The sequence below is a fragment of the Stegostoma tigrinum genome, chromosome 49 (assembly GCF_030684315.1).
Source record: "Stegostoma tigrinum isolate sSteTig4 chromosome 49, sSteTig4.hap1, whole genome shotgun sequence".
NCBI lineage: Eukaryota > Metazoa > Chordata > Chondrichthyes > Orectolobiformes > Stegostomatidae > Stegostoma > Stegostoma tigrinum.
The window spans coordinates 1,712,244-1,739,380 of NC_081402.1; the positions used below are offsets into that span (position 1 = coordinate 1,712,244).

The following is a 27,137-nucleotide window of genomic DNA, read 5'->3' on the forward strand; positions in this document are numbered from 1 at the left end:
GCTGGGTCTCCTTCACTGTCGTAGCCGTGACACAGTTTGGGTCATGCCTAGACTCTTTGATAATAATGTATCTCTCTCGCTCTCTCTCTTTCTCTGTGTGATTCCAGTGTGAACTCAGCACAGCCTGAGTCTGGGATTGTCGCTGACATTGATGTCAGCGAGTTACTGTGTCCGAAAAGCTCCGAGAGTTACTACGAAATAAAAAGCCAGCCCATCACCGACAGGTTTGTGGTACCTCTGTCTCTTTCTCCCGTTCCCTCGTGCGTCGTATTCCCTCTGCCTGCCCCTCTCCCCTTAGTTGCATTTCTCAGACTGCTGGGGAATGTGGTGCCATGTCTGCTTCAGAAGCTCCCCAATCAGGTCTCATGTCTTCCAACGCCAGAACTTCGACAAAAAAACCTAAACAGTGACATTTGATTCCTCATTGAGGCTGCCACTGGGTCACCCATGATCACTGATTGCTCAACTTGCACGGTATCTTGATTTTAAAGAGGAAGATTCTCGCTCCCCCTTCCAGTTCCTGGTTTCTCCTTATTTCTTTAACCTAACTGATTTTGCCTACTCTGTGCTCCTCCAATTTGGGCCACAAACTGATGTCACCTTCCCCCACCATTTTTCTAATGTTCATTACATTCGCTGAGGCACTTGTCTGTCTGTCTCTCTGTCTGTCTCTCTGTCTGTCTCTCTGTCTGTCTCTCTGTCTGTCTCTCTGTCTGTCTCTCTGTCTGTCTCTCTGTCTGTCTCTCTGTCTGTCTCTCTGTCTGTCTCTCTGTCTGTCTCTCTGTCTGTCTCTCTGTCTGTCTCTCTGTCTGTCTCTCTGTCTGTCTCTCTGTCTCTCTGTCTCTCTCTGTCTCTCTCTGTCTCTCTCTGTCTCTCTCTGTCTCTCTCTGTCTCTCTCTGTCTCTCTCTGTCTCTCTCTGTCTCTCTGTCTCTGTCTGTGTCTGTCTCTCTCGCCCTCCCTGTCTCTCTGTCTCCCTCGCTGTCTGTCCCCCCCCCCCTTTCTGTCTTTCTGTGAGTCTGTCTGCTTCCCTCTCCCTCTCCCCCTTTGTCTGTCTCTTTCTTGTGCTCCCTCTCTGTCTGTTTGCCTCAGTCTGTGTCCCTCGCTCTCCCCCACTCTCCCTCTCTTCTGTCTGTCTGCCTGGGGTCTCGCTCTTGCTTTCGCGCTCTCTTCCCCTTGGCTCGCCATCGTTTGTGCTGCCTTCTTGCGTTTGCCCAGTCTGTCTCACGCTCACCCTAACCCTGTCCATCTCTTGTTCACTCTCTCGATCACTCGCACTGCCTGCCTCTCTCTTACTTGCTCTCTCGCTCACTCCCGCTCACCCTGTCCATCTCTCTTGGGCTGTCTACCCACCAACACTCCCCTCCCCATCTGGCTCGCTCTAGCCCCCTCTGGCTGTTTCGCTCGCTCTGTCCACCTCTCGCCCTCACCACCTCCTCACAGATCCCACCTGATCCTGTCTCCGTTCCAGCCATTCTTCTCTCCCCATAGCGAGCCCGGGGCCAGTCCAAGCGAGAGGGGTTTCTGTAGTGAGCCCGGGGGCCTGTCTGAGCGAGAGGGGTTTTGCAAGTGCTGGATGCTTTAGAGTGCTGACTCCCATCCTGGCAGCCTTTCGTGAGAGGAAGCAGGAACCGGGCAGCCCGCAATAGAAGGGAAGAGGGCGTGGGGACAAATGAAACTATGATGAATCAGCAGAAGCTGTTCAGCGCAAACATGGCTTGTGTGCGGCAGAGAGTTCCTGTATTGGGTTTCGAGCAAGGCTGCGGTTGTGGGGGGTGGGAGCCGAGTAAGAATGTGCTGAGCTCTCTCCATCTCTGCCCCGGCTGCTTTCAGTGAGTTACTTCATAGCACAGAGAGGGTGAGGGCTGCCAGGGTTGAGATGGCTTGGAAAAGGATAGGAGATGGGTCGCGGAGGCCAGTTGGGAGACTGGCTTCCACTAATACCCAGTTTGCCCGTACCTTGCTTTGACAGGGGCAAATGATCGACACCATCAGGATGGGTCTGTGGTCCCAGCCTGGCACGCGGGCCCGATTCCCACACCCGTTCTCCCCCCAGGCCCACTCCTCTCCCTCTCTCTTGCCCCCTGTACAAACTTACACCCTCCTTTGTCCAGCGTTCTATTTTGGCAGGAGGCTTGACTGCGGATTTTGAACAGGCTCTCGGGCAAGGTTTAGGGTTTGAATTTGTCACAAAATGGCTTTGTGGGAGCGTGAGAGGCTTTTTAAAAAGAAAGTCAGTTGTGAGTCGAAAGGTATGGGGGGGGGTGGTGTGGTGAAGGTGATCTTAAGGAAACGGACTGGGCTTCTGATGCTTAAGGTGCAAAAGCAGGTTGGATCCCAGAGATTATACGTAGTTCAGGGGCTGGGAAGAGCTCGGCTTATTTTGTTTTGGGGCTCTGGAAGTCGGCGAGATGCGTGGGGGCGGTGTTCTTGGAACGAGCGGAGGAGCAGGAGAAAGGGGTCGCAGAGAACTGAGTAGGGTGGGAGTGATTTGGAAGTGCGGGTAGGAGGAGGTGAGTGGCAAAATGTGCACGTAGATAAAATAATTGTACTTATTTGGGGGAATGGGTCGAGGTAGGATGCTGTTCAGAGGGTGGATACGGGCTTGAGGAGCAGAGTGGTCGACTTTTACGATTCCAAAACTTCCCTTTTTAAAGGGATTGGAACGCGAGGTTTTACACTGAGCCCAACGACGGCTAAGATTTTAGGTTCAGGTAGAGGTCGATTTGGGAGAAGGTGCTGAGTGTGTGTGTGTGTGTGTGTCGGAGAGATTTAAGGGAAGAATTATGGAGCCCAGTGCAGCAAACAGCTCTCAGCGTAGTCAGTCATGGTGGATTGCTTGTTGTGAGATGCCTCATATTGTATAATTTTTGTGGACTTGATGGGTCAAGGAGATGCTGTGGTGTCTTTTTTTTTTTGAAGGTATCAGTCAAAAGATCCGTTAAACTCTTCTTCAAACGTGGCCTTTCTTGGAAATTGTGTAGTTCAGGGTAATTGCTGGTTACTTGAGGGAAAATCTGACTTGTTCAAACTGCCGTAGTCACAAAACAGACTGGGCTTTTGAGATGAATGCCTGCCAGAGAACAAGCAGCTCACCTCACTCCCCCTTTGTTTGTTTCGGCCGAAGCTATCTTTGCTTGTGAGTTTGGTTATTCCTCTGCTTGTTCCTGAATGTTGTGCCGCCCTGAGAGAGCTGTGACTGTCACCTCTCCCAGAGACAACCCATTTGTCAACTCACGCTGTCTCGTCTCTCTCTCTCTCCTTCCCTCAACGCCAGCTCTGCCTCTCAGCCAGTCAAAGCGAAACAGGCCGTGGCCGCTCCCACCATGTCGTCCCGGGTGCTGCTCAGGCAACAGCTGATGCGCGAGCAGGCGCAGGAGCAGGAGAGGAAGGAGCAGCAGGCAGCCGCTCGACTCCAGCAAGAGCGGGCCCCTGCCAGCTTCTCCCATGCCATCGACGTCAACGGGCCCTTGGCGCTGCCAGCCAAGGCCCAGGTCCCTATGGAGATCTTGAAGGTGAGTCAGTGGCCACAGGGACAGGGATTGTGGGTGTTGGACTTGGAGACAGCCCAGGCAAATGGCCTAGAATTCTCCCGCAGACCCTCATTCAACTAAATGCTTTCTTCCTTCTTTGGAAGGAGTAACAGGAATACAGAGTACTGGGCTAATGGTAAGATTCTTGGTGGTGTGGATGAGCAGAGAGATCTCAGTGTCCACATGCATAGATCCCTGAAAGTTGCCACCCAGATTGATAGAGTTGTTAAGAAGGCATACGGTGTGTTAAGTTTTATTGGTAGAGCAAGCCACGAGATCACGTTGAAGCTGTACAAAACTCTGGTGCGGCCGCACTTAGAGTATTGCGTACAGTTCTGGTCGCCCCATTATAGGAAGGATGTGGAAGCATTGGAAAGGGTGCAGAGGAGATTTACCAGGATGTTGCCTGGTATGAAGGGAAGGTCTTATGAGGAAAGGCTGAAGAACTTGAGGCTGTTTTCGTTAGAGAGAAGAAGGTTAAAAGGCAACTTAATAGAGACATACAAGGTGGTCAGAGGATTAGATAGGATGGATAGTGGAGCCTTTTTCCTTGGATGGAGATGGCTAGCATGAGGGAACATAGCTTTAAATTGCGGGGTGATAGATATAGGACAGATGTCAGGGGTAGTTTCTTCACTCAGAGAGTAGTAAGGGCGTGGAATGCCCTGCCTGCAACAGTAGTAGACTCGCCAACTTTAAGGACATTTAAATGCTCATTGGATAAACATATGGATGATAACGGGATAGTGTAGGTTAGATGGGCTTCAGATTGGTTTCACAGGTCGGCACAACATCGAGGGCCAAAGGGCCTGTGCTGCCCTGTAATGTTCTACATTTGTCGAGGGGTAAGCACAAAGGAACTAGTCAGTGCATTATGCTGTATAGTGTTCGAGAGCCCGCTCTGCCATTCTGCTTAATCGTAGAGTCATAAGGGCGCAGGAAAGACTGACGGTGATGTCGCCGGGGGCTGGCGGGTTCGGACTAGGGGAAGGCCCTGAATAGGGTCTGGCTATTCCCCCACAGGAGTCTGAGGGGTGGCCTTACAGGGGTTTATAAGGTCATGAAGGGCGTGGGTAGGGTGAATAGCCAAGGTCCCTTTCCCCCTGGAGAGGGGGACCCCAAAGCCGGAGGGCGTAAGTTTAAGGTGGGAGGGGGAAAGCTTTAAAAGGGACAGCTATTCCCCACAGAGGGTGGTGCTTGTGTGGAATGAGCTGCCAGAGCCTGGTATAATTATCACATTTAAAAGGCATCTGGAGAGGTATATGAGTCGGAAGGGTTTAGAGGGATAGAGCCAAGTACTGACAAATGGGACTAGATTGTATTAAAGTTTCTGGTTGACATGGCTGAGTTGGGCCGAAGACTCTGCGTCCGTCCCGTACAACTTCATGACTGAGTCAATGTTGTCTCTTTCTCGAGCAGTCCAGTCTGTTCCATTCATCTCCTCCGTCACAGAACTGGTAACTGTACTGAAGTAGGCCATTTGGCCCGTTGTGTCTTTCAATCAGCAGTTCGCCCAGCTACATTCTGCCCTCGGGGAGCTGCAGAATCTGAGATAACAAGGTGCGCAGCTGGTTGGGCCCAGCAGGCTGAGCAGCATCTTAGGAGCAGGAAAGCTGACGCTTTGGGCCTAGACCCTTAGATCCTGCTCCTAAGATGCTGCTCGGCCTGCAGAGTCCATCCAGCTCCACACTCTGTTATCTCGGATTCTACCTTTGCCTTGCAGATAATAATCCAATTTGAATGAACCTGCCTTAGGAATACGCTTGGATTTCAGACTCTAACCACTCGCTGTATGGAAAGGTTTTTAGTTCCGTCACTCTTTTTTGTTCACTCCTTTCAAATCTGTGGCCTCTGGTTCTTGATCAGTTTCTCCCTGCCGTATTCCAGCCATTTTTGTCAGGACCTGGCACCTCATTAGCCCAAAGTTCCTGAAATTCACTCGGTAATTCTTCCCCGGTGATTGAACATTACGGAGTCATACAGTGTGGGAACAGATCCTCTGGTCCATGCTGACCGTTATTCCAAATAAACTAGTCCTGCCCACTTGACCCAAAGTCCTCTATACAATTCTTTTAATGTACCTATGCAAATCTCTTTTAAATGTTGTAACTGTACTTTGAACTGGAAGTTCATTCCACACTTTTTTTAAAAACAAAATCGCCCCTCGTCATTTTTTTAAATCTTTCTCCCCTCACCTTCAAAATATACCCTCCAGTGTTTGTGAAGAACGACGCGAAATATCTGTTCAGCCGTCATTTTGAGCATATGTGTCAGATCTTCTATCAGCCTCCTGCCTGGAAAACAGTCCCGACTTCTCCAAACTCCACGTGACTGAAGTTTCTCATCTTTGGAATTGTTCCTGTGAATCTTTTCCGCAGATGGCTTAAACACTCTCCTGCGCCTTCACATCCTTTCTAAAATGTGGCCCCTGCAATGGGACGCAACCCTGAATTGAGGCTGAACCTGTATTTGACACTATTTGACGTAACTCCCTTACTGTGTACCTCTATTAATAAATCTCCAGATACCGTGTGCTTTATTAACCACGTTCTCAACCTGTGCTGCAGCCTCTGATTTATACCCACGCACCTACGTCCATTTCGGAAATGTGCCCTTTACTTTGTGCTATCTCACCCTGTTTTTCTACCAAAATAATTCATCTAATGTTTCTTTGAACTGAACTCCATTTGCCGTTTGTGCTTATGAGAGTGTAGAGCTGTACGGTCCAGAAGCAGACCCTTCATTCCAACTTGTCTGTATGGACCAGATATCCTGACCCAAGTCCCATTTGCCAGCATACCCTTCTAAACCCTTCCTTTCTCAGTTATCCACCCAGATGTCTTTTAAATGTTGTAATTGTACCAGCCTGCACCACTTCCTCTGGCAGCTCGTTCCATGCCCCTCAGGTCTCTTTCCCCTCTCACCTTAACCCCATGCCTCTAGTTTGGGACTCATATATCCTGGGGAAAAGGCTAATTTGTTTTCGCACTAATTTGTGCTTTTAAGTCTTCTCTAGATCTTCTTCCTCAGTTCACAATGTTTCAAAGTTTCACAGTAATTGCAGACTTTGACGTTGTGCCATGGACACAAAAGCTTATGTTAGTAATTTGTGTCAAGACAAGCAAAGATCCCGCGCTGATGCCTGGGAGGTTTTACTGAAAAGCATTTATTGCTTCCTGTTGCTGGACCGATTCCACGCTATCGTCGCATCTATCAGTTCTGATCCTGCGCTTGGCCGCAGCCGTAAATTCAATGGTGTTTCAATGCTCATTTTAAATAATTCTGGAATATTTCGAGGGCTACTGCCTCCTACCCCGCCCCGGTTCAGTCAATGAGTCCTAGATGCACAAGCCGCTGGGTGAAAAATGTTTTCTTCAAATCTGTCGAACCTGCCTCAGCTCTTCAGAACTTTATTTGCCTCAGTCAGATTCTCAAAGCCTTCTTTGTGCGAAGGAGAACAGCTCCAGCCCTCGCACCAGGTCATTGAAGAGTCATCGAGGCTCGAAACATTAGCTTGCTTTCTCTGCATCGATGCTGCCTGATCCGCTGTGATCTCCAGCATTTTTGTTTGTTTTCAGTACAGATTCCAGCGTCTGCATTAATTTGCTCCGGCCCAGCCCGTCTAGTGTCTCTTTCCCCTAGCTGAATCGCGTCCGCCCAGTCAACATCCCAGTGAATGTCTTCTGTGATCTCTCGTGCAGTCAAATGCTTTCTATAGTGTGGTGACCAGAGCAACACGCAGTATGCCCACATGTGGCCGACCTAACGTGGCGTGAAAGAGTTGGACTAAAGGGTCTGGCCTTGCAGGCCCACTGTTTTCTAAAAGTGACAACACAGATGGCTAGAATGATTAAGAAGGCACGTGCTATGTTTGCTGTTATCGGCCAGGGCATGGTCTTACAAGAGTTGGCAAACCACACCAGCTGAATAAAACCCCTGCTGGGCTCTCATCTGCAGTATTGTGAGCAGTTTTGGTCACCACATTACCAGAACGATGTGGAATCTTTGGAGAGGGTGCAGAGAACATTCACCAGGATGTTGCCTGGTCTCCAGGGCACTGGCAATGAGGAACGGTTGAAAAGACTAGAATTGTTTTCATTGGAAAGGCTGAGAGGAGACCTGGTACAGATCGACAAAAATATAGAGAGGCATAGATAGAGTGGATAGTCAGAGGCGTTTTCCCAGGGTTGAAGTTTCAACTACAAGGGGGCACGGGTTGAAGGTGAGAGAGGGAAAATTTAAGCAAGATGTGTGAGGGAAGTTTTTCATGCAGACCCTGGAACTCATGGCCAGAGGATGTGGTGGAAGGAGGCACTTTGGTGATATTTGAGAGGCATCTGGATGTTTACATGAATAGGGAGGGAATAGATGCGAGCCGAACAAGAGCATGAGGTTAGTTTTTAGTTTGGCTTGGTGGGCCGAAGGGCCTGTTCCTGTGCTGTGCTGACTCTACAAAAGCAAGGAAGTGAGTTGCCGTATAGAATGATGCAAATTGTTGGCAGAGCTGGGAAGGCAGATTATGAAGTGAATGGCGAATGATGTGGTATAGTGAGATTTGGAGATCTACCGCACAGAAAGGTGCCGTTTGGCCCATCGGGTGAGGGCCAGTCAAAAACGAGTGCCTAACTTCTCTGATTCCATTTCCCAGCATTTGGCCCGTAACCTTGCATGTCTTAGTATCTCTAAATACTTCAATGTTATGAGATTTTCTGTATCAACTACCCTTACGGGCAGAAAGTACCCAATTCCTGCCACCCTCTGATTAAAACATTTTGCCTGATAAATAGTGAAAAATTGCTGAGCACTTAAGTGCAGAAGGACCCCGGTGTCCTAACGCATGAATCGGGGGACAGCAAGTTATTAGGAAAGCAAATGGAATTTCGTCATTTATTGCAAGAGGAACTGAACAGGGTATTGGGGCCGTTATGCTTCAGTGACACAGGGCACTGGTGAGACCACATCTGGTGTACATGGCAAGCCTGCGGAGAACTGATCATCTTCATCCCAGAGTACTAATGGTAGCAACCCTAGAACAATTGCCTGCGTAGTTTCTTCAGCTCTAGGTGCAGAACTCCATCTCTGCTTCGTTGCCAATGTTGCCCATGACTGTTGGTAGTTCGTCCATCTCCATTTCAGGGGCTCTGCTTCTGATCGGTAACCTCCTTGATGCTAACGCAGGAGAGCAACGCATCATCCTGGATTCATGTCTGCAGTCTGTCTGTTTTCCCCTAACTATCAAATCTCCGAGTATCCCAGGCTGCTGTTCAAGACGAGGGAGAAAATCGCAGGAGCCCTGACCCAAATTTTCATCGAACCCCTAAAGTGTGGAAGCAGGTCGTACAGCCCATCGGGTCCACATGGACCGCCCAAAGAGCGTCCTACCCATATGCACCCTCCTCCTCTGTCGCTACAACCCTGCATTTCCCAGGGTGAGTCAAACATAGCCTGCACATTCCTGGGCACTGAGGGCAATTTAGCATGATCAATCCACCCCAACCTGCGCATCTTGCACACGGGGAGAGTGTGCAAACCCCACACCGAAAGTCGCCCGAGGGTGGAATCGAACCCAGGTCCCTGGTGCTGTGGGGCATTAGTGCTAACCACCGAGTCGCCATGGCGCCCAATGCTTCAGTTTCTCTCTGGCCGCAGGGGAGCTGCCAGCGGACTGGCGAATAACTAATGTGGTTGTACAGCTCAAGAAGCATGGTAGAGATGGACCGGACGGTTTTGGATCTGCGGGAGCAAAACAATTTGGAGAAAATTCTGAAGGAGAGAATAAATCTCCGTTAAGAGAAGCAAGGTGCAAGCAGAGATAGTCAGCTTGGTGTTGTCAGAGGGTGGCACACGTTTTCCCCGAGGCAGCAGGGCAGTTTGGTGGGGCATGGGGAGTCTATGGCCTAGTGGCATTATCGCTGGACTGCTAACCCAGAGACCCGGAAAACATCCCGGGGACCCAGGTTCCAATCCCACCTCGGCAAACGGTGGAATTTGAATTCGATAAAATACCTGGAGTTAACAGACTAATGATGACCGTGAGTCCATTGTTGATTGTCAGGAGCAGCCCACCTGGTTCATTGATGTCCTTTTAGGGAAGGAAACTGCCATCCTTACCTGGTCTGGCCTGCACGTGACTCCAGACCCACAGCAATGTGATTGACTCGGAGCTGTGCTCTGGGGCAATTAGGGATGGGCAATAAATGCTGCCCTCATCCCACAAACAAATAAAGGGAAAGAAAATATCAAGCAGGCATGTGGGACATTTGCTTCTGTCAAGCCGAGGGAAGGTTACGTTGGGGCGGAACAGAGCTTTGGTTCGGAATACTGTGTGCTGTTCTGAGCAGCACACCGTAGGAAAGATGTGATAGCACTAACGGGGCTGCGGAGGAGTTTCACCAGGGCGTTAGCTATGAGGAGAAGCTGGATAAACTGGGATCGTTTTGTTTGGAGCAGAGAATGTTGAAGGGGGACCTGAGTATCAGATTATGAGGGACCAGAGCTGGGTGGATAGAAAGCAGCAGTTCCCCTCAGCTAAAGGGTCAAGAGCAAGGAAGCACAACAGTTAAAAAGCACAATGAGGCACTTGAAATGCCATAATGTGCATGTGCTTATGGCTAGGATTTGATTGGGGCAGGGCCTCATCTGTACTGTGTGATTGTATGGCTCTTCCTATTGTTACTTTCCCAATCTTTGTCCAGCTGAGCCACCCAGGGACTGGGCTCTGACAGCACTCCTAAGGTGGACTGTCCCTCTTCTGCATATTCAGGAAGAGTGCCCCTCCACTCTCTGCCTGTTTCTACCTGCCCTTGAGCATCTCGACTCTTTGCGAGATTAACTTTCGCCTCTGTTTCTGCCAGCCCTCCGGGTAGCAAATTGTAGGTCATTTTGTTGCATAAAATAAAAGCTCCTCTTCGTGTTTCCACTTACATAAAATCTTAACGGGCTCGACAAGGTCAGAGATCGCTCGGTGCCAAGGTTATAGTCCAACAGATTGATTTGAAAACACAAGCTTTCTGAGCCCTGCTCCTCCTCCCGGTGTTAGTGAGGTGGTATCAGACACAGAATTTATAAGCAGAAGAGCAAAGGGTCACATCACTGATGAAGATGTATTAAACAAACCTACGATGCTGTTAACTCTTTAATCAGTTAGAAAGTTTGAGCTGATTGATACGTATATGTAAATCCCCGAATTCCTTTCAAGTCACTGCCCTGAGACAATTAGACCGTTATGAAAGGAGCGACATGCCAGAGGAAGGGGGAGTTGTGAGGATGGTTTTAGGATGCTTACTCAGAGAGCCACCTTGGAGACTTGGTGGTTGCTGGCAATTAAACGGTTCAGTCATGTGCTAGTAGAAGGAAAAGGTGAGATTTGGATTCTGTTTCGTGTAGAAAGCTGGCTCTGAAATTTCATTGTAGCTGGCATGGCACGTTTCGCAACATTGCTGGCTCCTTCTCAAGGCCCCGTCAGTCATAACTTTAATGAACTCAGCTTGCCAAATTTCTACTCTGTTGTCAAAAACCAGTGCTTGAAATCTGAAGCACAACTGGAAAATGGGGGGTGAAAACCGAGAGAAGTGCGGAGGCTGGAGATCAGAAACTTTGGTGGAAAGGCTCAGCAGGTCTGGCAGCGTCTGCGGCAGAGAAATCAGACCTAACGTTCCGAGAAAATGTGGGCAGAGAAGCATTTCTGATCAGCGATCTTCTGTCAGCACTGTTCTGAGCAAAGGTCACGCAGCTGAAAGGTTACTTCTATTTGTCCCTCCCCAGACCTGCCCGACTTTGGTGAGTATTTCCAGTGTGCTCTGTTTCGACGTGTCCTACCGTATCATTTCTTTTATGTTCTAAAGGGAATAATGAAATCATTGAACTGACGCAACTGCATGCAGATTAATGAACAATGCTTTCTGATATGTTATCACTGTCCACACTCCTTACTCAGACATTGCTCCATGTAAATTTTTATTCAAAGTAACATCTCAATGAAATTTGGTCAAGATAAGTTTGCGGTCATTTCATCTTTGGTGATTCCCTTGACTTCGATTGAAAATGTCTCGCGTCTCCTGTTTTTCCAGACCCGTTGGTTCAACCAGACCGTACCAATCATGATCCCGAGCGAAACTCGTCCTGCCTGCCTGTGTTTGGCCTGCATCCCTCCCAACATTTCCTATTTATACAAGTACACGAATGTCTTTTATACCTTGTAACTGTACCTGCGCCCTCCACTTTCTCTGGAAGTTCGTTCCACACGGGGGTCGGGGGGTGGGAGAAAAGAAAATTGCTCCTCCAGTCTTGTTTAAACCCTTCTCCTGTTGCCTTAAAGAAATGCCCCCTAGTCCTGAAATCCTCTACCCCAGGGAAAAGACACTTCCCATTTACCTTATCTACACTCCTCATGACATTATAAACCTCTTTAAGGTCACCCGTCTATCCTCTCCTTATAACTCAAACCTTCCATACCCAGCAACGTCCTGGTAAATCTCTTCTGAACCCTTGACGGTATCCTTCCTCTAACTGGGCAACCAGAGCTGGGACACAGTGCACCAGAAGAGGCCCTCACCAACGTTTCTGTACAACCTCAGCGAGACGTCCCAGCTCCTACACTCAAAGGGTCTGAGCAATGAAGGCCAGTGTGCCGAACACCACCTTAACCCCCTGCCTATATCTGATGTAAACTTCAAAGAATTATGTACCCTAGGGGCTCTCTGTTCTACCACACCACGCCAGATACCACCGTCAATTATAAGGCCGTTCTTGTGATCGTGGCTATGGGATGTTTCGTTGTTGCCTAGGGAGGGCAGGCGGAGCTTGTGGTTTAATGTGCGACGCGAAACCCCATCGCTAAACTGACCCGTTTGGAATTTCTCCCCGACAGGTGCAGACCCACCTGGAGAACCCCACCAGGTACCACATTCAGCAGTCCCAGCGCCAGCAGGTCAAGCAGTATCTGTCCACCACCATGGGGGCGAAGGCTGCCAGCCCGGTCCTGGCCGGCTCGCACTCCCCCGGACCTGGGGCGGTGGGCAGCACCCCGAACAGCCCCATGGCCCTGCTCAAAATCGATGCCAACCCAGAGAAGGAGGTGAGCCGTTCAGCTGGGGTATCTGCAGGGCATTATTTATTTTTTGGGGGCTGAGGGCATTTAAGGAGCAGGTGGAGGCGCATCACTTGCTGATAGTCACTGAGCCTTCAAGGGGGTATTCAGAGGAGAGCCAGGCTTGATTAAAAGGAGCCATGCTGTTTTGTGGTCTACAGGGTCATATTTTGCTTGAGCACAGCGTTTATGCGTCTGCGTTAGGATTTGGATTTACTCTGATTATTCAATGCTGGAAGGCCATTTAAAATTGATTCCGGATTTACTTCGAGGGGCTTATCGTGGTTTGGCCTGCACATCGCGGGCACCGAGACGGTAGTGACTCTGTTCCAGCGTGTGAGGGCTCCGAGTGTACCTTGGAGTGTTTCAGACAGCCTCAGGAGGGGATAACAAAGTGTGGAGCTGGATGAACACAGCAGGCCAAGCAGCATCTCGGGAGCACAAAAGCTGACGTTTCGGGCCTAGACTATTCTTCAGAGACGGGGTTTGGGAGAGGGAACTGGAATAAATAGGGAGAGAGGGGGAGGCGGACTGAAGATGGAGAGAGGAGAAGATAGGTGGAGAGGAGACAGACAGGTCAAGGGGTTGGGATGGAGCCAGTAGAGGCGAGTGATTGTCGGGAGTGGGGTAGGTACGAGATAGCTGCAGTTCCCGTGATCTCTGGTACAATTTTAACCTCCAGAAAGGGGCTTGGGTGGCATCCAATGGGGTGCTTGGCTTTTTCCGGGTTGTGGCTGTCGTCCAATCAGACGTATTGGAACTGGCTGTGTTCACAGATGGACGACGTCATTGACGAGATCATCAGCTTGGAATCGAGTTACAATGACGACATGATGGGATTGGCCAAACCGGTCCTCCAGATGCCCAATACCGTGAGTCCACCTGCTTGGTCCCTCGTGCTCTCCGCGACCTCCGACCCACCCGTGTCCCACGAAACAGGGGCAGAATAGGCCAACCTGTTACTGATGGGATCCCTATTAGTAACTGGTCTCATGCCAGCTACAAGAGTGAAAGAGGCACAAACAAGCTCAGGCGGGGCAGGCACGCTCAATGTGAATGTGGTTACACCTAGGCTGGGGGAGGTGGATTTACAGCTCTGCCCCCTTGGCAGGTGGGCACAGTTCAAGTGTTGCCATCTTCTGACTTCCAGCAGACCCTGCAAGTTGTGGGAGTCCTGAATTAGTATTCCCAAGTTCCGTTTGTTCGGAAAGTAGTCCGTGCCTCTGCTTTTCCCAGCAAAATGCAGTGAGCTCCCGCTTTCCCGTGTTGCGTTTCAGCGGCCACTTCCTCTCACATTCTCCTCGACCGTTCAGTGCAACCTCCCCACTTCCTCCGCGGTACCTACACTTTCTTATGCATTTATGTTACAGTGCCTCCCCCTGGTGGAAGGACGGTGTTGCGATAGCCTGTATCATTTGACCCATAAGTAAATATTGAATGCCAGCCATGGTGTCGGTAATATTTTGTTGTGTGTCTCTTTGAATTTTCTCCACACTGGATGACAGTAGTCTAACAATTTTTTCTCCACCCCCCCCCCCCACCCCCTCTCTCTCTTCGCCCTCTCCCACTCCGTCCTCTCTGTCTCTGTCTCTGTTTCTGTCTCTGTCTCTGTGTCTCTCTCTCTCTTCCCCCCGCCTCTCTCTCTGTCTGTCTGTCTCTCCCTCCCCTCCCTCTCTGTCTGTCTGTCTGTCTCTCTCTCTCTCTGTGTCTTTCTGTCTCTCTGTCTCTCTGTGTCTCTCTCTCTCTCTCTCTCTCTCTCTCTCTCTCTCTGTCTGTCTGTCTGTGTGTCTCTCTCTCTCTCTCTCTCTCTCTCTGTCTGTCTGTGTGTCTCTCTCTCTATCTCTCTGTCTCTCTCTGTCTGTCTGTCTGTCTGTGTGTCTCTCTCTCTCTCTCTCTCTCTCTGTGTCTTTCTGTCTCTCTGTCTCTCTGTGTCTCTCTCTCTCTCTCTCTCTCTCTCTCTCTCTCTCTCTCTCTCTCTGTCTGTCTGTCTGTGTGTGTCTCTCTCTCTCTCTCTCTCTCTGTCTGTCTGTCTGTGTGTCTCTCTCTCTATCTCTCTGTCTCTCTCTCCCTACCCCCCCCCCCCCCCCGTCTGTCTCTCCCTCCTCTGTGTCTCTCTCTCTCTTTCCTCCCCCACCCCTCTCCCTTACCCCACGCACAGCTGCCAGTGTCCAGGAACCTGCTGAGCATCTACACCACTCAAAACGCGACAAATGCAACAGTTACCATCAGCAACTCATGCCCGGCCAATTTACCGAACAGCAAAGAGAGCCCAGGTACGAGGGCCGCTGGGCATCACCTCCCTTTCATGTCATTTCTTGTTTCCCCTCCCTCTCTCTTTTTGTGTGCGTTTTTGTTTTCTTTAAAACTCATTCTCTCTCTTTGCGGCACCATCTCCTTGTTTGCGCTGTACTCCCCAGCGCTCTTTCGGCTGCGGCTCTCAACACTTACGTCTCTGAGTCTTCGAGCCCCGGCTTCGGCTCCTATCCCAGGACAGGAATTCGTCCACCCAACATTAAACCATCTGCCTAGGTTGGGTGGGCGAGAAAGATCCTGGGCCTGAGGTCTGAGGCAGGAATGTGGGATTTATTGCATGGTCTTGGGGCTAGGATTTGCCACTTGGTCGTCGCCACGGCACCCGATGACCTGGGCTCATGGAGTTGAGCAGCGCGGGAGCAGACCCTTCGATACAACTTGCCCGAGATTAATCCAGCCCCGTTTGACCTGTGTCCGTCTAAACCCTTTCTGTCCATGTGTCCGTTCGGATGCCTTTTTAAATAGTACCAGCCCTCACCACTTCCCCTGGCAGTTCATTCCATCCACGCACCACCCGTCTGTGTGGAAAAAGCTGCCCCTTATAGCTTTCCCCTCTCACCTTAAACCTGTGCCCTACAGTTTTGGACTCCCCTACCCTGGGGGAGAAGACTTTGGCTCTGCACCCCGTCCATACCCCTCGTGATTTTATGAGCCTCTATAAGGCCACCCCTCCGCCTCCAGGGGAGACAAGCCCCAGTCTATTCAGCCTGTCCTTGTAGCTCAAACTGTCAACAACTGACCTGTGAATCTTTTCTGAACCCTTTTCAAGTTTAACAGCACATTTCCTGCAGCAGGGAGACCAGAATTGCTTGCGGCCTTCCAAAAGACTTTGATTTATTGTGCCTTGTTTTGCTGCGGTAGGAAAGTTGCTTGCCGCGCATGCAGTAATACAACAGCGGCTAGACTTCTTCGGCTGGTTGGAAAACAGTGTGAAGTGTGTTACAGAAGTTCCACGCCGCCACCATCACTAAAGCCGTCTCTGCACTGTGCGCACTAAACACTCCCAGAACAGGTTCAGCGCATACAGGGTACTGAGTGGCTCAGTGGTTAGCACTACTGCCCCGTGGACCCAGGTTCGATTCCAGTCCCGGGCAACTCTTTCTGCGCATTTTGCACATTCTTCCCCGTGGGTCTCCTCTGGATTCCTCCCTCAGCCCACAAATTAGGGGGATTAGCCATACTAAAGTTCCCCGTAGTGTGCACACTAAATGCGAGGTTATGGGGGATAGGGCGGGATGCTTTTCCAAAGGGTTGATGCAGTCTCGATGGGCCAAATGGCCTCTCTCTGCCCTGGAGGGAATTCAGTGATAAAACTGTGGGTTTACTGCAGCTTTGAAATACTGTTGCCTGTACTGATCTAGCCTGATTTCTCTCTCTCTCTCTCTCTCTACCGCCTGCAATACTGGGGCAGATTGGAATGCGCATGGCTGTCAGAACATGCTGCAGTCCTTTAGCCCTTCCTGGCCTCTTCAGTTCTGGATTTGGGTTCGGGATCCAGGAAGCAAAATGTTATGACGCCTGGGAATCTGAAATAAAATCAATGCTGGAGAAATTCCACAGGTCTGGCAGCAGCTTTGGACAGACAAGAACTGAATGAGTGAACGTTTTGAGTTCAGTGTGACAACTCTTCAGAGCCTTAACTGCTTCTCCTCCCCCCCCACCCCCGACTTTGTCCTGGGGGATTAGTTTCGGTTACTGGATACTTTGGGATATTGTATTTGGGGAAAAGGCCTTGAGCAATTGGTTTCATGTTCTGTGCATTGTGTCTGAGTCTCTTTTCATCTCTCTTACAGATGCCAATGTCAAAGCTTTAATTAAAGAGAGGCAGAAGAAAGACAATCATAACCTGAGTGAGTGTATCAGACAGTAGGAGCTGCAGATGCCGGAGAATCTGAGATAACAAGGTGTGGAGCTGGATGAACACAGCAGGCCCAGCAGCCTCTGAAGAAGGGTCAAGGCCTGAAATGTCAGCTTTCCTACTCCTCTGATGCTTCTTGGCCTGCTGTGTTCATCCAGCTTGTTACCTAAGTAAGTATGAATGCAAGGCAGCACCCCCCCCCCCCCCCCCCCCCCACTGCCTACCCCGTCCTCAGTCCCACTCCACGACGTAAATGTGACTCAGCTCCCCCCCCCCCCCACCAGAGATTGCTTTAAGGCCCGAGGTAAACTCTGCCTGAGGAGGGCAGTGTGCAAATGCAGCGAGACCTCATTCATCCAGCTTGGAATTCGAGAATGTGATGCTGACCGCGTGCTCAGAAGTGCTAAAAGTACGCGGCTGCAAGATTATGAGCTGTACAGCATGGAAACCGACCCTTCGGCCCAGGTGCCTGTAAATTAATCTATTCCCATTCGCCACCGTTCGGCCCATATCCCTCCAAACGCTTCCTATTCATTTATGCATTCAGGTGCCTTTTAAATGTAACTGCACCAGCCTCCTCCAGTTCCTCCGGCAGCTCGTTCCATACACGCACCACCCTCTGCGTGAAAAAGTTGTCTGTTGAGTCCCTTTCTCCTCCCACCTTAAACATATGCCCCTCTAGTTTTGGACTCTGCTGTGCAGAGGAAAAGACCTTGGCTTTTCACCCTATCCACGCCCCTCATGATTCTATAAACCTCTGTAAAGTCACCCCTCAACCTCTGATGCTCCAGGGAAAATAGACCCAGACTATTCGGCCCTTCCCCGTAGCTCAAACCGTCTGCCCCCGGCGGCATCCGTGCAAATCTTTTCCTGCGCCCTTTCAAGATCGGGCAGCTGAGGCTAAGGCTGGCATCCTGCAGTGTTGGCGATCGATTGTCGGATGGTGCGATGGATCATGGTTGCGACCCGCCACGGGAACCGAGTGAGGAATGAGAGAGGAGAGCGCAAAGGATTGAATGTGTAACGGAGAAAAAGGAAGGGGGGGGGTGCAGGGAAGGGGGTGATGGGCAAGGTGGTCAACTCTGGCAGCAAGAAATGCGGGTGGGAGAGTAGAAAGACGCTGGCCTGTGAGACATGAGGAAGGAGTCGGGTTATTGTGAGAGGTCTATTGCAGATACAGTCTGTTGCTGTGGTAACTAGTCCGCTGCTTCCTGTTCACTTCATTTTCTTTTCTCCTAACAGTCGAGAGGAGACGAAGATTCAACATCAATGATCGGATCAAAGAGCTTGGTGCTATGATCCCAAAATCCAATGATCCGTAAGTTTATTCCCCTGCTCTTTCTGAGCGCATCACTTGGCCCTGTGGAGTTCGAGGGTGCAGTCTGTGATGGAGTTGTTGGTTTAACAAACCCAGGCTAGCCCACACCCACGCTCTTCCCAAAGGATACGGCAAGGGCTTAGATGGTGTCAAGCTCCCTCAACTCCACTAAATTGGGAGTGGAGTACCTGTACTACAGACTATAAAGTTCGCTGTACCGTGAGCGACCCCAGGACAGGGACTGCGCAGGGTTAGCTATAGACTAAAACTCTTCCCCACCCAGCCAATCATAAGCACCCAAGGCGCGGACAGCACAGGGTTAGATACAGAGTAAAGCAATGTCTTATACACTGAGAGCAGACTTCAGTCTGGTTTATTAAACGGAACTAAACCCCAGGTGAGGGACAGCACAGGGTTAGATACAGAGTAAATCTCCATCTACATTGCTCCCATGACAGGTATCGCACTGTGTTAGGTACAAAATAACTAACTTAAGCCCCCTCGACACTCTTAAAGAGAAAGTAAAGCTCATTCAACACCGAAACTGAATGTAAAGCATCCCTCACTCTTCTGAACAGAAAGTTTGCTCTTTCAAACTGAGGCTAAAGGTCTCTCTGCTCCTCCAAACAGAACGAAAACGCTTCCTTTTTATACTCCTAAGCTGAACGTAGAGCCTCACTGCGTTCTTTCGAACAGAAAGTAGAGTTTTCGCTGCTGTTTCGAAATTCAAGTAAAAACTGGCTTTCCTATTTAAGCTGAAAATGAAGGTACTTTGAAACTGTCGCTCCCAAACACTGCTGGGAGTGGGACAGCATGGGATAAGATACAGAATAACATCCTCATTACTGTTTTCAACCGAAGGTAAACCTCTTCATGCGGTGAACCCCTCAAACTCTCTTGGCACGGAGTTAGTTACAGGGAAAAGCTTTACCCCTTTTAAACAGAAAGTAAACTTCTCTCAACAATCAAACATTCTTATAGCGTGGGGTTAGCTGCAGGATAAAGCTCCATCCACACAGTCCCATGACTATTTGAAGAGGGTGGGTACAAGATTAGATTTGATTAGATTCCCTACAGTGTGGAAACAGGTCCTTCGGCCACAAATCCACACTGCCCCTTGGAGCATCCCACCCAGACCCATCCCCCTAAAACCCTGAACACTATGGGTAATTTTAGCACGGCCGACCCACCTAGCCTGCACATATTTGGACTATGGGAGGAAACCCACGCAGACACAAGGAGAATGTGCAAACTCCAACACAGACAGCCTTGGATTCTGTCTGCGTGTCGTTGGTCAGCATTGGGATCCAGGCGTTCCCCAGCACCTCCGGCCCGAGCTGTCTGGGTCTGGTTCGGCCGTCTCTCAGAGCCGCTGTATGTGAATCACAGTCAGTCCTTGCTAAGTTGCCACCTCTCCCCCTTCCTTCTCCAGGGAGGCTCGCTGGAACAAAGGGACCATACTCAAGGCATCTGTGGATTACATCCGGAAGCTCCAGAAGGAGAGCAACCGTTCGAAAGAGCTGGAGATCCGGCAGAAGAAGTTGGAGCAGGCGAACCGCATCCTGCTGCTCCGAATACAGGTATGATCCCCACAGCGACCGTCTCTAGAATTTGCGTGCACTTCACCGGGGCTGGCTTCTCACGGTGGGCCCTGTGTGATAAAATTACACCTACTCGCCTGGAGGCTGTAACACTGAAGAAGCCAAGCACCATCTAGGACGTAGCCTCCCTTCGATCGACACGCCAATAGCCCCTCCTCCCGTTGACTGCCTTCACCCCCTGGTGCACAGCAGTGATAGTGTGCACTGTCCGCAAGAAACGCTGCAGAATTTCGTCGAGGCTCCTTCAGCGGTATCTGCACTCAACCCCTGGAAGGATATGTGGGAGCACCACCCCCCAGTACCTGGGCCAATTAGAGACCGGCAATAGATGCAGACATCAAAAGGCTTTGATGCGGCTTCAGCGTGAGACCTGAAACCATTGCACTCATTGGCCGCTCGTAGAATCCCGACAGTGCAGAAGGAGGTCATTTGGCCCATCGAGTCTGCACTGACCCTCCGCGGAGCATCCAACCCATCCCCGCTACCCTGCGTTTCCCATGGCTAATCCACCCGGCTTTTGCATCCCCAGATATTCCAGGGCGGTTTAGCAGGGCCTGCCCACCGTTGCATTATTGGGGTGGGGTTGGGGGAAACCCACACAGTCGCCCAAAGCTGGAATCGAACCCAGCTCCTGTGAGGCAGCAGTGCTAACCCCTGAGACACCGTGGCGCCCTATCGAACAATTGAGCCGAAATGCAGTCTTCCTCAGAAACTACTTTCTCTACCCATGTGTGTCCCCCCCGCCCCCGCCCCCGCTCCCGCCCCCTCGGCCTCACTCCAGGCTTGCGTTTCTTGCTTCCTGTGTAGGCAAGCATAGGCGCTGTAGGGTGGATGAGTAAATTGACTACAGCACCGTGGTACACAGAGCCATTCAACAGGAGGCATAAAAGAGAAATGCGGTTGTAATTGGGGATAGTAGAGCCAGGGGAGTGGAAGCTGCTTTCTGTGCCCAGCGTTGAGAATCCCAAAGGCTGTGTTACCTGGGTTCAGGATGTCTCCTCTGGGCTGCGGAGGAACTTGAGGTCTGAGCAGAAAGACCCAGTTATCATGTGGCTACAAATGATATGCGCAGAAAGAGGTTTTGCTGAAGGACTATGAGCTAAATTTTAAAAACCAAACCAAAATGGTACGAATCTCTGGTTCCCTATCTGATCCACAAGCTGACTGCAGGGGAGGAGGTAAAGTCGCGGCTGAAGTTGGTATGGGAGAAATTGGCTCGAATTCCTGGGACGTTGCCACCAATGCTGGGGAAGGAGGCAGCTGTTCTAATGGGACAGGCTCCACTTAAATCCTGCTGCAGCCCAGCGTCCTGGCAAAGCTCTGAACCAGAAACAAGGTAAATGAGCTTGTAGCAGCACGATGTAATGGGCATCTCTGAGACATGACTGCAAGGGGACCAGGGCTGGGAACTGCATATCCAAGGATATTAGGGGAGGCAAGGGCCTGGTAGTATTATCGCTGGACTGTTAGTCCAGACACCCTGCTGACATTCTAGGGACCTGTGTTCGAATCCCACCGTGGCAGATGGTGGAATTTGAATTCAGTACGTGTCTAGCGTTAAGAATTTAATGGCCATGAAATTGGTCAACCGTCTGTTGTTGGGAAAAACCCATCTGGTTCACTGTGCTTTAGGGAAGGAGACTGCCGTCCTTACCTGGTCTGGCCCACATGTGACTCCAGACCTGCAGCAATGTGGTTAACTCTTAACTGCCCTCTGGGGCAATTAGGGACGGGCAATAAATGCTGGCTTACCCAGCGATGCCCTCATCCTGTGAACAGTTTCAGTGGTTAGCACTGCAGCCTCACAGCGCCAGGGACCCGGGTTCGATTCCCGCCTCGGGCGACTGTCTGTGTGGAGTTTGCACGTCCTCCCCGTGTCTGCGTGGGTTTCCTCCGGGTGCTCCGGTTTCCTCACACAGTCCAAAGATGTGCAGCCTAGGTGGATTGGCCATGAGAAATTGCCCGTAGTGTTCAGGGGTGTGTGGGTTATAGGGGGATGGGTCTGGGTGGGATGCTTCAAGGGGCGGTGTGGACTTCTTGGGCCGAAGGGCCTGTTTCCTCACTGTACGTAATCTAATCTAATCTAAAAATTGAAAGGATAGGCTGATGGGCAGACGGGCCAGATATATGGAATTAAATCAATATCACAAAGGTTCAGAAGTCATAGAATCTATGTGGTTAGAGTTGAGGAACTGCAAAGGAATTAGAGACCCTAAAAGGAGTTGATGCACTCAAGCCTTCTTGCAATCTTCAGTGTCTGGGGCAGAATATAAATTGGGGATTGAAAAGGCATCTGAGAAAAGTGTTGTTGCAGTAATCACAAGGGACTTCAATATACAGGTAGACTGGAAAAATTGGGTGTTGGTTGTGGATCCCAAGAATGAGGAATTTGTGGAATGCCTACGACTCAGATTTTTGGAGCAGCTGGTGATAGAGCCCAGTAGGATACAGGCAGTTCTGGATTTGTTGATGTGTAATGAACAGGCTTGTGCTTATGCTGAAGGAACTGCTAGGGGACAGTGACTTTTAATAGAATCTACCCTGCGCTTTGCGAGAGAGAGAGAGAGAGAGAGAAGCTGGAATCAAATGCCATGGTACGATTAGTAAATGTGACTGCAGAGAGATGAGTGATGAGCTAGCTAGAGTCGATTTGGAAGGGGAGAGTTGGAGGGAAGACAGTGGAATAGCAATGGCAGGAAAATTCAGGAGGCATGGCAGAAATTCATCCCGAGAGAGAAGAAACATGCGATGGGGAGGGCAAGGCAACTGTGGCTGAGAAATGAATTCAGGGACCGCAGGAAAGCAAAAGAGCTTGTAATATGGTGAAGATTAGTGAGAAACAGCTAAGAAAACATTAAGGGGGAAGGAAATTAGGGGTAAGCTCGCTCGTAATGTAAAAGAAGATTGAAAAATGAAGCTGGAGCAGCAGTAATGGGAATGACTGCTCCACTGTTCGGCTGAATGGTCTAAATCTGTGCTCCTGCTTTTTTGTATCTTTATCAGATATTCAAGACTATGGAGCTAGTGAGATACAGCACAGCTTTGACAGTATAAATTTGATGGGCTACAGGGCCTCTGCTGTGCTGTATGATTCTATTCTAATGAAGAAATGGAAGCTAGACAAAGGAGTGTTATAAAGTGGAAGTTGCCCCCCCCCCCGACTACTCTCAGAACCAAACCTGAAACACCCAAAGAAGAGCACCTCACTCTGTAATCTGTAAAAGGAGTGTGAAAAGTGGTGTAACCTGCCTTTCAGTAACTTCTAGTGGTTAAATAAAATAAATCGCTGATACTCTAAAATACTCTGATATTTTACTTACAATAAACAAGTAACAATTTATTTATCTAGCTCTAACAGTGAACAAGTCAACTAAACTATTAACATACCGAATAAGTCCCTTCTAACTGCTAACTGTTCCCAAATAAAGAAAGATTCTAATGGTATGCTGTTCCAATAAGTACAAATCCTACTTATATTAAAAATTTTCATCTCAAAATGACAGATTGTGTGTCTTCCAGAATGTTGGGTGCCTTCTCTGTCAATTCTTCTGTCAAGCAAGTTCTGTAGTTGAGCTGTTGGTACATTGTTATTTAGATGGTGTTTTCTCTAAGACATAGATGAGGCTATGAGAGCTAGCGATTCTCTCTCGAGCTAAGAGCCATTAGCTCTGGCAGAAGGCACCTAGTTCTTGGACTTTGTATTAGTGCCCCCTTTTTATACCCTTGATAACCTATCAGTAGTTCTTACAATACGAACTGGAAGAACTACAGATGCTGTAAGTCAGGAACAAAAAGAAAAATGCCTAGTGGGTCTCTCAGCAGTTGTGAAGAAAAAATTATAGGTAGCATTTCGGATCCAGTGACCCTGAAGGGTCACCGGACCTAAAATTTTAACTGAATTTTCTTCATAGATGCAGCCCACATTTCTTGAGCTTTTCCAGCAACTTCTGTTTTTGTTTCTTATTATAGGATTGGTCCTATGTTGTCAAAGCCATCAGATTTGAATTAAATAGTTTTTTGGTATCTAAGTATTGATTGGCTAAATTCAAAAGTCTCAGTAAAAACTGCTGTATGGTCTTTTGGTACAGATCCTCCAATTCGGGTGCTCTCTGTGCACTGACAAACTTTCAAGCTGCTACTCGGGCATCCATTTTAAATCTCTGAGCAGAAAGAGAGCGCCGTCTTCTAAAGGGACCGCGCAATGCTTTCCCCACGTAACGTTTACAAGCAGCAAATTCTAACTCCCTGCCTCCCAATCCGCAAGTACTCGACCCAACTTTGCAACGAAAGCAGGCGGGTGCAGTCAGTCTGGATTTCCTGAAGACTTTTGACAATGCGCCACATAGGAGCTTGCCAAATAAGATGAGAGCCCATGGTGCTAGAGGCAAGGTACTGGCACGGATAGAGGATTGGCTGACTGGCAGAAAGTGGGCATAAACGTGTCTCTTCCAAGATGGTGGGCGGTGACCAGTGGAGCTTCACAGTGTGGGCAGTGTAAGAGCCACAACTTTTCATGCTACACATTAACGATCTGTATGAAGGAACTGAGGGGGACTACTGAAGATGACGCAAAGATAGGTGAGGGTCAAAGGTAGGGACAGGTGGTTTCGCGGAAGCCAGGAGGCTGCAGAAGGACTTGGACAGGCCGGGGGGGTGGGCAAAGAAGTGGCAGAAGTGAAATACAGTGTGATAAAGCATGAAGCTGTGCATTTCGGAAGGAAGAATAGACGATTTTCCAATCACGGAAAGGCTTTGGAAATCTGAAGCGCAGAGGGAGTCACAGTTCATGTTTCTCCTAAGATTAACGTACAGGCTCAGCGCTTGGGAAGGCAAATGTAATGTTCGCATTCATTTTGAGAGGGCTAGAGTGCGAGAGCGGGGAAGTGCTACCGAGGCTGCATTTGGCGTTTTGTCTAAGGAAGGGCCTTTTTATCTCACCCTCCTGAGCCAGTCCTGATTTTGTGGTGTCCCTCTGTCCAGACCCTGGTCTCTGTCTCTGTGTCTGAAGGCAGGCCGGGGATGGGGGTGGGGAGGGCGGGGAGTTTTTGCCGCAGGCGGTGACTGCTGCTCTCTCTCTTGATCCCCACTCAACAGGAATTGGAGATCCAGGCCCGTGTCCACGGTCTCTCGCTGAGCTCCCCCTCGGGCCTGAACACTGCCCAGCTGGCCGCCCAGGTCATCAAGCAGGAGCCGCAGAGCAGCCAGGCCACTGTTGATCCCCCAGCACTTGCCAGCATCCCCGAAGCAGCGGGTCCAAGCATGGACCTGGGCCTGGACCTGGGCCTGGGTATGACAGACCAGCCGCTTGGCTTCGACTCCCTCGCGGATTTGCCCTTCCCACTGAAGCTGGACTCTGGCCTGGGCGACATCCTAATGGACGACTCGCTGTCCCCAGTTGGAGCCACGGACCCTCTGCTGTCTTCAGTGTCTCCCGGAGCCTCAAAAGGCAGCAGTCGACGGGGTAGCATCTGTATGGAGGAAGAGCTGGGCTGTTAGAGAGACTCAGACCCCACCAACTCAGCACAATCAACGACCTTCTAGTAACTTCTCAAGAAGTCAGCAATCTTCTAGAATTTTTCAGACGCAGCCTTCTTCCAATTCAACAACCTTCTAGAAATTTCTGCATGTGTTGACCTTAGAGACACCCCCAGACATGCCAACACTCTTCTAGAAACATCTAAATTCTTCAGAAATCCTTCCAGAAGGCTCTAGACATGTCAGAAACTTCTTAGGAACTTCTAGGGGTGTCAGAAGCACCCGGGCAGCCCTCTGGAAGCTTCCGGAAATGTCAGCAATCTTCTAGCAGTGTCTGGAAACATCTGGGCGCGTGGCTAGCCTTCGAAAGACTTCACAAACCATCAACTCTGTTCAAAAAAAAAGCTTCCTCTGTTTTTATTTTTTTAGATGTTTAATTTCTGTTTTATTTTACTTTCATTTTAGTGAACTCGAATCTCTGGCAAGTCCGGAATTATGCCCGAAATTTAACAAACTTGAGGATCCCTTGCCGAGGGTCCCCTTGGGTCTTTTAAAGGGACAGTGCGCTTTTGTGATTATTCATTTATAATTTCTTTGGCCAGTGCAGTTCGGGGAAAGGCCGTCGCTATGGCCCGTTTCCTTTTCTTCAGCAGGGCTTTGTTTGGTCCTTTCTTGGTCCTGTCTCCATCCACCCCGTTCCTAAACAGAGCGGCCCAAGCCGCGTGTCCTCTGCCTGTGCAGTGCTCGCTGTGACCATTAACAGGAGCAAGAAAAGTCGCCACCAACTCTGTTCCACTAATCGGGGGAAAAAGCAGCACCACTCATCTGATTGAGGCCTCAACGCCATCTTCCCAGAATCCTTGACTCTTCGGTCAAAAATCTATCTAACTCAGCCTTGAATATACTTATTGACCCAGATGTGAACACTCTGTGGGACAAAATTCGTCCAGAGATGAAATTCCTCTTAGTTTTTGTCTTAAATGGGAGACCCCTTATTCTGAAACCGTGCTTCCTCATTTTAGACATCTCCCACGCAAGGGCAAGGGAGAGCATTGCTGTCGCTCTCAGTCTCGGCCTCTTTTCCCCCGCCTCCCCCTCCAGGACTTGAAATGTTTCAATGCGATCACCTCTCATTCTTCTCAACAGCCCGACCTGCTCACCCTTTCATGATCAGCCAAATGAACCTCGTCTGAACTGCGTCCAGTCCAAGTGTGTGTCCCCCCCCCTTGAGTAAGGTGACCGGAAATGTGTTGATATATCCAAGAGCTGGAGGGACTTGCAGGTGGATGAGGGGGAAACTGGCTGGAATTTGTAGCTCTGCTTGGGTTAAGCATCTCTGGGCTGGAGGGGATGGGGCAACAATGGGAGAGAAACTCTTCTCTGTTAAACACCAGAGGGTGGCTAATGAACTGGGCCAGTGGACTGAAGCTATGCCAGCATGTACGTTGCAGAGATCATATAGTAACAGCACAAGCTCAATGAGCAAAGTATCATTTTCACCATGCCAGTGTTGCAGAATGGTCGGTATTTGTTTAACAGATCTGTACAATAAAATTTTATACTCAGACTATTTGGCCTGACGTCTTCATTGACTTTGCAAGGGTGGGGAAAGTTGGCGGGGAGTTATTTGTGTATACCTGTAACAAGAGAGCACCAGTACATGTGCATTTTCTGTCATCATCAGGCTGTCAAAACCCAGCACCCTCAGTCTCTCTCTCTCTGCCCTCCCTTTCCTGGAACTGGCTGTTCACAGGCTGTCCTGCTGCAGATGTCCCTTTGACTGTTGGTGTGCTAAAAGTGGAAAGCTGAGGAAGCGATGCGGATCCTGCCATAGCCTAGAGGCTGTGAGAGCGGAACTGCGGATGGATTCCAGGTGTTAATGTGAGGCAGAGATCTTGGTAGACTGGATGCGGAAATGCTCTCGCTCCTGTGGAGGAGGGCAGAGTTAGGGGT

The 27,137-nt window shown here is 49.8% G+C and overlaps 1 protein-coding gene across 3 annotated transcripts in view; it reads left to right on the top strand.

The window, feature by feature from the left end:
* The window catches only part of LOC125450015 (microphthalmia-associated transcription factor-like), a 34,900-nt gene extending 8,146 nt beyond the window's left edge, over window positions 1-26,754 (top strand). Inside the window, exons 2-10 of one of the 3 annotated variants that reach the window (XM_048525942.2) lie at window positions 108-224; window positions 3,270-3,513; window positions 12,401-12,607; window positions 13,396-13,491; window positions 14,778-14,892; window positions 16,726-16,782; window positions 18,033-18,108; window positions 19,541-19,688; window positions 24,804-26,754. In XM_048525942.2, coding sequence (XP_048381899.1) covers window positions 108-224; window positions 3,270-3,513; window positions 12,401-12,607; window positions 13,396-13,491; window positions 14,778-14,892; window positions 16,726-16,782; window positions 18,033-18,108; window positions 19,541-19,688; window positions 24,804-25,205 — 1,462 coding nt within the window. In that variant the 3' untranslated portion in view covers window positions 25,206-26,754. Of the gene's footprint in view, window positions 1-107; window positions 225-3,269; window positions 3,514-12,400; window positions 12,608-13,395; window positions 13,492-14,777; window positions 14,893-16,725; window positions 16,783-18,032; window positions 18,109-19,540; window positions 19,689-22,712; window positions 23,644-24,803 lie in introns of those variants that run through there. The other 2 variants (XM_048525943.2, XM_048525944.2) reach the window with 2 other exon arrangements.
* Window positions 26,755-27,137: the final 383 nt, after the last annotated feature.